The sequence below is a fragment of the Plectropomus leopardus genome, chromosome 3, assembly GCF_008729295.1.
Source record: "Plectropomus leopardus isolate mb chromosome 3, YSFRI_Pleo_2.0, whole genome shotgun sequence".
NCBI lineage: Eukaryota > Metazoa > Chordata > Actinopteri > Perciformes > Serranidae > Plectropomus > Plectropomus leopardus.
Window position 1 is genome coordinate 24,238,728 of NC_056465.1, and position 12,130 is coordinate 24,250,857.

Below are 12,130 nucleotides of genomic sequence, written 5' to 3' on the forward strand. Positions count from 1 at the left end.
AAAAAATCTGGATCGCCCCCTGGTGACTTGCTGCAGTATAGGTCAGACTCCACCCACTTTGGCATGGGCCACACTAAACTAAACTAAAAGTGCACACTCAATAAAATGTTTCCCAAAGATGGTTTCTGTCATTTAGGCAGTTGTCATGACACTGCCATTTGTTTTAGAGTCTGTTTTTCTCATAATTTTAGTTTTAAATAGTTATTTAATGACTGAAAGCTGTGTGAGCGAGTCAGTGTGTTCATGATCAATGATGCTGCTTTCCATTGGGTCGGACCGGTGTATTGGGGGACATTGACTGCAGAGATCGCTACTGCACAGATTCTGGCTTCAAATGACGTGGTGATAAAGTTTCTCTCCTCTATTATTTTAATTGCAGTAAAATATATCTAGTCGACTGGTAAGCAGTTGATTTTATTCTTCTATAAGGCTACCAAAAGTTGAATTTTTATTTGTAAAAATCTGTGTATCGATACAAAATTGCCTCACAAAGTACTGTGGCACTATGGTCTATTGATTTTTTCCCCCACTCCTAATTTTGACTGTAATCATTTTCTAGAGTTTCAAAATCCTAAGTTCAACAAACAAATATGCAGCCTTTTGGCGTCTGTAAAGCTTACAGATTTATGAATCTGTCGCTCAAAATGGACCTCCTAGATCAAATTCCATGTTTCACCAGTGCCTGAAGCAACACACCCCATCTGACCAGTTTCTTGTTTTAACGGAGGGCTGACTGTATAGTATTTTAGAGAAACTGTGGAAACTGAGTTGCAGTTTGCAGGTTGACCCAAAGAAGAGCAAGACTGCCTAAAAGCTTGTGACCTCTGCAAATGTTTGAATCTCATATATTTGTGGATTAAAATAAGGCATACAAAATGTGAGTGTGTGTGTGTTTGTGTGTGTGTACCTTTATTTGTTATATAGTGGGGACTGAAGCATAGTTTAACCCCCTGAGGACAGTTTTGGAAAGTGAGAAAATTTTGTCCAGTCCTCACTTCTTCAAAGTCCTGTTTGCAGGTTAAGACTTGATTTTAAGGTTCAGGTTACAATTAGGGTCAGGTAAGGCCTTAAGTTGTGATGGTTAAGGGATAAGGGACTTGGGAATGCATTATGTCATCGAGGGTCCTCACAAAGTGGGAGGTACAAGATTGTGTGTGCGTGCTTGCCAACCTCTGGAAGACTTTGTATTGTGTGACTCTTGCTCCGGGCGCTGCCCCAATGAGGCCATGACAACATGTTAACTCAACTCTCAGTTCCTTTTATTGCCTACACCATCACCAAACACTGTGCGTGTTTGTGTGTGTGTCCATGCTTTGGTACTGCCTCATCTTGCCCTCCATTATCTGGCCTAACATTTGCCTCTTTGACATTGCTCACAGCGGATGTGTAAATAAAGATCCCTGTGGTTGAATGGCTGTAACGAGAGCCTGTCCTGCACCAGTTATTCAGAGTGTTTATCACCTCATCACACTCATTCATGAGAGAGGAACTGACAGGGAGAGGTGAAGCAGACAGGGAGACATATACAGTGAACCTTTTCTGGTGGCTGAGGAGAGAGAGGAATCAAAACTTATCTCACTTTGCACCTGGTGTGATGAAGTGGGAAAGAAAGACTATTGAAATCATAAATAAAAGTGTATTTTATATTACAATAGATCTCATTTAAATCCAAACACAAATATTTGCAAAGCTTGTGTGCCTCTGTGCAGTTATAATTTCTGTTCACTTTGGTTGCTTAAAGCTGCATTAATTTATTTTTTTTAAATCAACATCTTTAAGTGTAAAAAAAACATGTTAAAGTTTTGCATGAGCAATGATGATACCACATTAGTTAATATAAGACAGACTGTATCATAAATTCATGTTGCTCGCCACTAAGCAATGATGCAGTTACTATAAGTTAATATGATTTGTGATGAATGTTAAGGTTCAGACATGAAGGGCTGCACTCACATGGATGCATTCGTGGTTCCATTTATAGTACAACTGAGGGTCTGTGTCAGCCCTGGAAATACAGGTCTGGGAGGTGAGCTTATTATCCTGCTGCCAACATAAGGTCAAAGTGGTTTCAAGAAGATGCTATGCTATCAGCAGACAGCCTGTCACTCATGGGCCACACCCTCAAATATGCATGACGTTCAACTTGAAGCCTTAATAAAATGTAATCGGATGAGCCATATCAAAATTTACCACCTGTAAAGTTGTCATGAATGTTGAAATTAGTTTAAGAGACTAACATAATTTATCTGTTGCAGGCTGTAAAAATGTGTATTTCTGCTGTAAAGTTGGGTATAGCGCATGAGAGTCTATGGGAATTGACTCTGTTTTGGAGCCAGCCTCAAGTGGACATTTTAGGAATTGCAGTTTTGGGGACTTAAGCTTTGCCTTCATTTCCTAGCCTCTGAGGTTGCCACTTGTATGTGATCAGCAGAAGAGCACAACACTTATTCTCAGACACAAACACCTTCATGTTGCTGCTAAACATCCTGCATATTTGACATAATATGGTCTTGTAAAGTTACTTTTGCCTGTCTATTTATTTTTGTTGCGTGTCAAGACCAATATTCATTGCATTTCTCGCTCTGTTTTGGTCTCCAGAAAAAATATGTTTAATACTCGCCATTCTACACCAGCTTGTCACTAGTTTTATTTGCTAACTTTATCTGCTGTTTGGTACTGAGCAGTGTGCACACAGTGGGTTTATCTGAGCTTTTCACTGAAACCAGTTGCTGCCCGCTGTGGCTGGAAAACAAACAGTAAAGCTGTGGGCAGTAAAACCAAAACAATTAGCTAAAACAGGCTATAAAGCTCTGTGGAGCTGAGGGGAACTGCAGAGTTATGTAATAATTCTCCATTGGTTTTTCACTGCAATCAACATCTTGCACACTACGCACATTGGACCCATTGTTCATATAGAAACATTGATTAGTGCAGCTTTTAAAGCAAATACATGCTTCAAACTCTGTAAGCTACAGATATGCATTCGAGAATATACTTTCTTGTTAATGCACACAGTATTCAAATAGACCTTGTGTCTTTGTAAAAGGTAAGAATACAAGGGCAAAGCTGTTAACAGTTTAACAAAGCAGCGAGGTTATCTCGGTGCCAGACTTAAGAGCCCATTCAGGAAGAACGCATGACGTTATCATGCAGCCATTCTGCTGATAGGCTGCTGATAGCTGCCAGTATAGCACAGCTATGTGAGGTACTCCTGCTGCCAACATAGTCATCAGAGGTCAAAGGTCACAGTATGAGTGATTAACACCCTTCCTGGATTAGAAATGAAACAGAAAGGGACACGAGGAGGTGAGGGGAGCACATGAGGACTGTGTGAGAAGCATCTGCTGAACGCTGCTGTTAAATCTCACATGAAATGGATCAAATCAAACAGCTGTTGAACATTCACATTTTGAGTCAAGCTCCTTATCCAAACTGTAGTCTTACTGTAACTCCCTCTTGGCTGAACTTCACTCTCTCTGACCCCAGCAGCACCTCATCCAAAACACTGCTCCCTGCCTCCACTTTAAGCTCCCCAAAACTTTCTCTTCTCACCCCCCTCCCGTGCTCCCTCCTCTGGCTGCTCACATTAAAGTCTGAATTCGAAAGGAACTCCCCCAGATGTGCAACCTGGACACCAGCCTGGCCTAAAAATGCTCTCCTGGTTTCCCAATTTGTGACTGAACTTTCCACCCACGTCAGGACACAAAAGTCCCTCCCTTGCTTCAGCTTTCTGTAAAATCACACACACATTTCTAACAGTTTCATCCTCAACTAATTAGCACACACATGTGTTCAATTTTCACTTTTTTAGTACCTGTGTGACACATACCGAAGCCACAGAAATATTGTTACATCTTTGCACTTTCTAGAGCTGGTAGCACTTTAAATAGTCTTAAACTTTGGCTAAATGCCATTATTTTAAATGAACAAATGAATGAAAAACTATTACACACGCATATGAATAATATATTGGGTGGCGCTGCTGACCATAGTGTGTGTTTGTGTGTGTGTTTGGCTCTAACACACGGTCTGTGTCTTTTAGCCTCGCCCACATGCTGTTAGACATATGGCTTCATTTAGGGACTAATGGAAGGGGGTCATTTGTCATCAGAAGTATAAACAAAGGAGTTCACGCACGCACACACACACACACGCACACACGCACAAACACGCACACACGCACAAACACGCACACACGCACAAAGGCCTTTTATATAGATTTATATTATGTTATAGTAGCTGTTATAATGTATTCCCTGTTTTCCCTTTCATCCTTAACTGTTTTAAAATCAGTGTTGAAGTTTTATTTTGAGTCAGCTTTTTTTTTTTACTTTTGCCGAGTCACACCCATTCTCCCTGCTGGAAAATATTACTGGTTTCCATTGTAAGTTGCCTCTTTCTTTTTACCCCTTCTGTTCCTCACTGCTTGTTCACAAAATGTAATCACTCAAAGTGTGTGAGCAGCTCTCTCTTGTGGGCTTAAAGAGTATCACAATTGTCAAGAGGTGAAACAGGAAACTAGACTTGCTTGTTTGTTTTAAGCATCTTTTTCTTGCAAGTGAAATCCACGTACGAAAACAGACTTCATAAACAGATGCATTAAACTCAAAATGAGTCAGTTTAGAAATATGGAAATGAGGTACAAGGTCCCCACAAAGTTTGAAGTCTCCATGCATTGGATGACATAAAACTTTATTCATTAAACTTTTGCCCCAGTTTCAATTAGAAACTGATAACATATTTTTAAAACTGTTCGTGCTGAACAGGTATAGGTGTAAACAACAATATAATACTCACTAATTTCAATTCAGCTAGTCCAGTTTCAAACTGTCTGCTGAGGAAAAAAGGCTTGTTATACACCAGATCACCGACAGCTGTTGCTGATCAGTAATCAGTGGGTGAGACACACTTGAAGCGCATGTTGTTACTTATTAGAAATTCCTCATTGAGGACAAAATGTTTTTTTTAACAAACAAATAGTACACTAATACTTGAGTTCTTGTGGTCAACTAAAGTTCTGATTATATTCTCAAATGAGTGACATATGTAAGATTACAGGTGTATTTTAATCGAATACAATTTTGTTTTATTTTTATTTCTGTGTGTGAGAGATTGAACACGTGTCAGTGGAGATATTTGTCTTTTTCACCTCACGCTCTGTCTATACTCATGTTCATACTCACATGTAAAGAAAACAACTGCTTCAATCAAAGGGGGAACAGGGGGGTAAAAGCCAATATGTGACATGTTTTATGTGATTATGGCATCTTTAATCTTGGTTAGATAGTATTAAGTGTAGAAAAAAATGAAACCACTCCAGTAAAAATCAGTACAGTCAAGTGTTGCTTCCAGTCCATTTAAAAGTCGATACTATAGTCCCAGTTTCATCAGATAGGAAGCTCCCTTTTGCGTCAGTCTGTCGCTCAAAGTATCATTGACACTGAGCTTTTGTGCTCGATCAACTAGAAAGATAATCATTGCATAATGGCAAACTGTTTTTTTTCTACTAGTCAAATAAAACAAAGTAGTAAAAATATATGTCGATATTGTTACTACCACCACTACACTATTTTTTTAAAGCATAACTGATCAAGTGGCTGTGAGACTGTATCTTATACACTTACTCTTTTGTAATGCAAAAATTCAATGTGGTAAATGTGTGTATTATGTGCGGAATTAGAACTAGCTGTGTTTACTATTGTTTCTTTTCTTTCAGCTTTTAACATAAAGTCAAATCTTTCAACATGACACAGGCTGCACTGTACTTTTGCATGTGTCAAGGTGAATCGATATGTTTTACAAACAGCAGAGTCATACCAAATACAGTTTATCCTGATGTTAGTTTATTGGGCAGAGTCTGTTCCTATCTCTGCTGATAGTCTTGCAGTTTTTCTCTTATCTTCTGTCCAAAAATCAACGTCTGATTTGTTTTGGGTAGCTGTTGACGTCATGACCTTGTGCCCAGGATGGCACAGAGTAAAACTTATATAGATGGGGGTGTAAGCTTCACCTTCAAAATCTACTGTTTGTCCTCTCAGTCAAGTGAGATATTGAGAACTTTGAGATAGTGCTGTATGCAGAATTTAAAATGCTTTACGAAATATCAATAAACAAACATTAGTTTTGGCACATGTCTGCACTCGTACCAATCAGAGGGCACTGTCCATTTAGTCACTGCTTGCCACTGTTTCCCAATTCATCCTGACTGCACCCACTTATCTACTATTTGGAAAAGTAACATGAAACATAAGTGGGTGTAGTGGCAGTAGCAAATTAAATGTGTGTCAAATATTAAGCTATTAAAATGGAAGTCATTTTTAAGATGCACACTAAAAACAGCAATAAAACGGGTCACAAAACTGCATATGAGTGACTAGTCCATGTAGCTCTTTGGTCTCAATGGTTCATTTTAGAGGCTCTCTCTAGAGGGAGGCATTGCATTGCAAGTGGACTGACTGCTGCAGTAAAGCTCGGTGCTTGTGTGGGCTTCCTGTCTTCTTCTGAACTGAGAGGTTTCACCTCTGTGAAGTTTACTGTTACAAATAACCTTCAAATGACTTCCAAATCTGACTTTTTTGAGAATTTTTTTAACATACGACTATGATAACTATGATAATTTTTCTCAAAAAAATTTGTTTAAATCTCTTTTTCCATGTTATTTCTGAAGCTGCAATATGGAGATATTTTAACGTTTTGGGAATTGTCTTCTTCAATGGTAATAACAATAAAAGTTATGGTAACTCTAATCCGGAAAGTGAACATGGAAATAAAGCAGACATGTAAAATAGAAATAGGGACACAGCACAGAAACTAAACTCCAAACCACAGAGATTCATTTAGAAGCCACGAAAGTACTAGGAGTATCTCACACAGAGACTTTAAATAACATCTTTGTCTCTAGTCTCCCGCACTGACAGAGGTGAGTGAAGAATCACAACACACAGCTTGATTCAAGGGGAAGACGGGGGGACTTTAGAGGTTGGCTGCAGTTGGTGAGACATCACCGCTACCTGTTTGAGGGCTGATGTTTGTGCTTTTGGACCCACTTGGCGTGGCACAGTGAGTCTAAACTGATAATAGAAATGCAAATTGTACAGCACAGTTTGACTCAGCTCGGCCAAAAGCAGTTATGGAAAAACAGTATGAGTGTAAAAGTGGTCAATTCACAATAATATGTATTTGATTACCATGGTGGTCAAACATACGGTTAGTCTCAGCTGTCAGAGTCCGAGCGAAGGCATCAGATAGATGCATCAACAACAAGACAGACATAGATGGCAGCTAGCTTATCTGCTTAACTCAGATCTATGTCAATGCATTGAATACAATGCACTCATTATGTAGTGCGACACAGACTGGATATTGTGCGGTGCCCGGGCATGAAGAAAGGGAAAGCCGTGGCCCTTTGTGAAATGGGTCAGCTCCGTGAAGGGGTTACCCATTGGCTGTGTCAGCAGAACGATGTGATTTGATAATTCCCATAGCCTATGAACCCTTGGAGAAGCAAAGAAACCTGCTAAGGGCCTGCAGTCGCACTAATTATCCCATGATCCTTTGTCAGGCACTAAATACCGAGACATTTGTGGGGTGGGATTGGATGTCATGTGTAGTGTTGGTTTGAATTAGCCTCAAAGGCAACCAGAAACCCCCATGAAGATATTTCAGTCAAGCAGAGAGGAAACCTCATGAAAACTTCACATCCTGCATAATAGTAACGCACATGAATCTCAAATGTAGAGAGTAGAGAATCTATATGTGGACGCTTTCCCAGAACTGCCAGGATCTGTTACAGTCTGAAAATGATTTCTTTTTCATTTTACTACATGTAAGAGTTTGCCATTGTTGTACGAGATCCAAGCATTTGGGAAACACTTGGGAAAAAAGTATAGGTTTCACTTCTGAATGCTTCCTCAGCGTGAAGAATCTGTTATTGTAGCTCTTTGAAATGTGCTCAGGCAGAACAACTATGAGCATGACCACATTTCACAAGTGTATCAATTACCTTTCCATCTAAAGTCAACGTCCTAGAGTTACCTTTCCACACTCTAAAATAGAGGTAATGACAGCAACAAATAAAAGTTTAACGAGGGCTCTTCAGAAGGAGTAAAAGTTTTACAGGTGTTCAATGCACAATTGCAACTTTTTGTTGCATTTTTATTTTATTGTCACGTATTTTTGAGATGCACATGCAAAACCTCTTAAAATATCAAAAATCATTAAAATATTTTTTAAATAGGGACTCACTAGACTAGAACAACACGAGAGATACATGATGGTGTTAAGTTGCAAGTAGTCAACCTCCATACAGAAATGTGTGAGTGTCTGCATTTTTGTGCAAGCCTGTACTCGTGGGTGTGTCTGAATCGTTGATGTCACAACTCTTCTACGGGTGATCCCTTCTTAGCCAATTGGTGTGAAGCAGGAGTTTGTGGGGGAAGGCGAAGGGTAAATGATTAAAGGACAGGGGGAGGTTAGGCTCTAAACCAGACCGTTAAACACTGACCTAAGGGAGTAAAGTCACTGGTGTAGTATGTTGTCTGTCGTAGCGTCCAAGAGCCTGTCTGCGGTGTCAGAAGTGTGACATCTGTGGTTGGATGTGACCCAGCACAGACATGACTAGCACTGTAATAGGCGGGCGAGGACGTTATGTCATCGTCTTTATGACAGTCAGGTCACATGCATCAAGATCAGAATCAAACCTCCTAATCAGATCAGAGTCATAAAGCTTTTATGCTAAAGATCAAGTGACCCTGAGAAATAAAACATAACTTATTGAGTTATTTAATTCAATCTGTGTGCATATAGTCAGTGTGGTTTATGAGTATCTGGTCTCAAACATGATTTACTTGCTGCACGTTGTCATAAACTATCATCCCCCACTGGCTTCTTCTTGGATGAAACAAGCCTTTACAGATTTTAGGAAACATTTACAAGTGCGGGTTTGGTGCCTGCAAACATTTGATATATGTTGATTTTTACTCTAGAAAGATCTCTGCAAACCCTTCTATATCGGCACTAACAGCAGGATAAATGTTTTCAAGGCTTTCTCATCCGTGAACTGCCTAAGTTATACGTGATTTTGATCATTTTACAAGGGAAGCTGCAGTGATTTGGTGTGGTTCAGTGAGTAATTGGGCTCCTGTGGAGCAACAATTTGGTGTGGTTATACTGCTGGTACACTTTAAAGTCTCCCTCTGCAGTATCTCGGCTGTATCCAAAAATACTGTATGTTTGGAGGCCAGTGAACCACTATAGCACCAAAATCTGGAAATGTGTACATTTCTTATGCAACACACTAGAGGTTACTTAACAGTGCAATGGAAACACACATACAGATAAAAAATAAATTATGTAAGATTTTCTCTTTACTTTCCTGTTCTGCAAACCTGGTGCTTTCCACCAATGCAGAAGTACATACATAGAGGTGACTTCTACAAAAAGTTGCAAAACCTTAGTTTTAGTTTGTCATCTTTCCAGGTCAAATGGTGACCCATTTCCTTTCCAGAGCTTATTGTTCCCAAAAATTACCTAAAACCATTGCACTTTGTTCAGAATGAGCCCACGACATACTTTTGACATTGTGTGAGTCATATAAATGATTGCTTCCTTCTCATATTTGGAACCATTTCGGGACTTTCTCTACCACACAAGAGTGTAAAAATAAGACCTGTGGGAGGCCTCTTCCTTTGTCAGGATATAGAGAAAATTAATCAAAGTTCAAAATTTGGCATTCATTATCAATGATGCAGTGATGTGAGCTCTTTTTAGATCCGCAGTGTGCGACTGGAGCTCAAGAGATATAGCAGGTTGTTCACTAACTGGAAGGTAGGTGGCTCTTTTCCCTGCTATTTCAGTCCTTGGGCAAAATACTGAATCATACTGTGCCGTTGCTGCAGGTGGCTGAATGCATAGGTAACCTCAGCCGTGACAGTGTGTGCCAGTAGGTGAATGTGGCATGCACTGTGAAAATGCTTTGAGTCGTTAGAAGATTAGGCCCTATACAAAAGCAAATCATATAGGTAATTGTCTCGTAATAAGTCGGATTGTCTACCACTTTGGTCCAGACTAAAATATCTCAACTAACCATGAAATTCGCTTTGCTACAGACATTCGCAGGTCCTCAGAGCATAAATCCAACAACAACCTCAGTGATTCCCAATGACGTGGTTTTATTTATGTGTGTTTGATTGATACCATAAAATGTGTCCCAATAATTATGTTAAATTTGGTGCCCTTCACATTTCATCTAGCAAAATAATCAGGTCAAAACATATTTGTCCAATACCTGCAAAACTAATGACATTGCCATCAGTCTCATCTGTACTTTGTAATTAGTGATAATTAGCAAATGTTTGCATGTTAACACATTAAATATGGTGGTTACCGGGATTAACATTATTCCTGCTTAACATAAGCATGTAAGCATGGTCATACTGGCATGCTGACATTAGCATTCTCAAAGCACAAGTGTGCACAGCTTTCTAGGTGTTTACTAGCATTGCTGTATAAGTCAGCCACTTTTTTATCCATGAACAAGCAGGTTGTTTTTACAAATATCCTCTTTGCTTTGTTGCTTGACACAGTTACTGTATTGTACTGCTGGCTGCTGAGCAACTTCTAGGGGTTTAACTTCAGATTATTCCTCTATTTAAAGGAACTTAAATTCACAGTAATTGCAAGTGTTCATATCACTTTCCATCTTTACCACAACATTTCTACTTTTTCGAAGAATAGTCCCTATGCAACTGTATTTCAAAGCCCTTCTTTACCTGAGCAGATCACTCATAACTTGCTACCAAACAAGTCTGAATATGCCTCTTACTGTCAGCTTGTATCTCCTCTGGCTTCACCTTCGCAAATAGTCACATTCCAGGGTGGGAAGACCACAGGAACGAAGCTGGTGAGGAGAGAAGTAAAGTCAAATGGGATGATAAAGAAAGTCTAGGGGGAGCGAAGGAGGAGAAAGAAAAAACACTAAAAGGGAATGTAAACAAAAATACACCAATGAGGAGACCATGGGAGTTCAACACTACTGGCTGCTGCTGTTGTTGGTCGACAGCCTTTGGCGGATTACAGGTAGTGTGCAGATGAGTGTGTGTGTGTATGTGTGTACCTGAATGAAAGGTATTTCTTAACTCTACCCCCTGAATAGCCATGTGTATGTGTGTTTGTGTGTGTGTGTGTGTGTGTGTGTGTGTGTGTGTGTGTGTGTGTCTAACTAAGTAAGTGTAAGTCGGTGCGGGTGTGCATGTGTTTGTATAAGTATGCAGTTTCGGCTGCTGTGACAGACTGGCCGCTTCTGGGCTCAGACATGTCTTGACCTGTCCTCTCAGGAATGTTGCAGACAGGATCCTTCATGCGAACACTGCCAGTGATGTAGACACTTAGATGTGATTAATGGGGAACACCCGTTTATTAAGGGTTTAGGTACATGGGATTCACTTAGGAGGGGCGACAGAAAGTAAGTAATAACACCTTGTACAGGACAACGCAAGCCTCTTCCAAGGTTTTTCCTGCTTAGTCAGCACTTTCACAGCCAGCACTCGGTCCAATGACCAATCACACAGTATAAGGGCAGTCCAAATTAGTCTGACGGTGGCAAGGGGATAAAATCACACTTTTTTGGTGTCTTGGTTTGGTCATCGGAAACATGAACATGCTCGTCAGATTTCATGATGTGGCTCAAGATAGACAGATGAACAAAAAACAAATAAACAAAAACGTATTGCCATATGATAAAGCTTTTTCATTTGCAACATCAAAATCAAGGGTGTGTTATAAATTTGCAAAAACATTAACATGTATGGAGTGGTAAACAAGAGGAACTAAAAGGAGTAAGGCAAAATCACATGAATTATCGTTTAAAGTAATTTATGACTATGATGTAGGTTACAATTAGTATGTTTTCTGTACTGTTTGTGTTTATATTTTTTCTATTAACACACATAATAATCAATTAAACCCTTAATGACTTTTAAAATATCCTTTATATTATTTTCTGATAAACAACATTCAGTGCCAATAGTATATAGTATTGGCAAACATTAAAAAAAAACCTTGTCAAATAGATGTAAAAACCACAGCATCATGGTATTTTCTGGACGTGTTGTTTCTAATTTTAACCTTACTA

General features: G+C 39.5%; 1 protein-coding gene across 3 annotated transcripts in view; it reads left to right on the top strand.

Moving 5' to 3' along the window:
- Positions 1–10,857: 10,857 nt before the first annotated feature.
- si:ch1073-396h14.1 (disintegrin and metalloproteinase domain-containing protein 10) overlaps positions 10,858–12,130 on the top strand; it is a 63,634-nt gene continuing 62,361 nt past the window's right edge. For all 3 annotated transcript variants that reach the window (XR_006105206.1, XR_006105208.1, XM_042481124.1), the window contains exon 1: positions 10,858–11,076. Coding sequence is in view for 1 of the 3 variants with exons in the window: in XM_042481124.1 (XP_042337058.1) it covers positions 11,016–11,076 (61 nt within the window). In the remaining 2 variants the exon portion in view is untranslated. The remainder of the gene's footprint in view (positions 11,077–12,130) is intronic.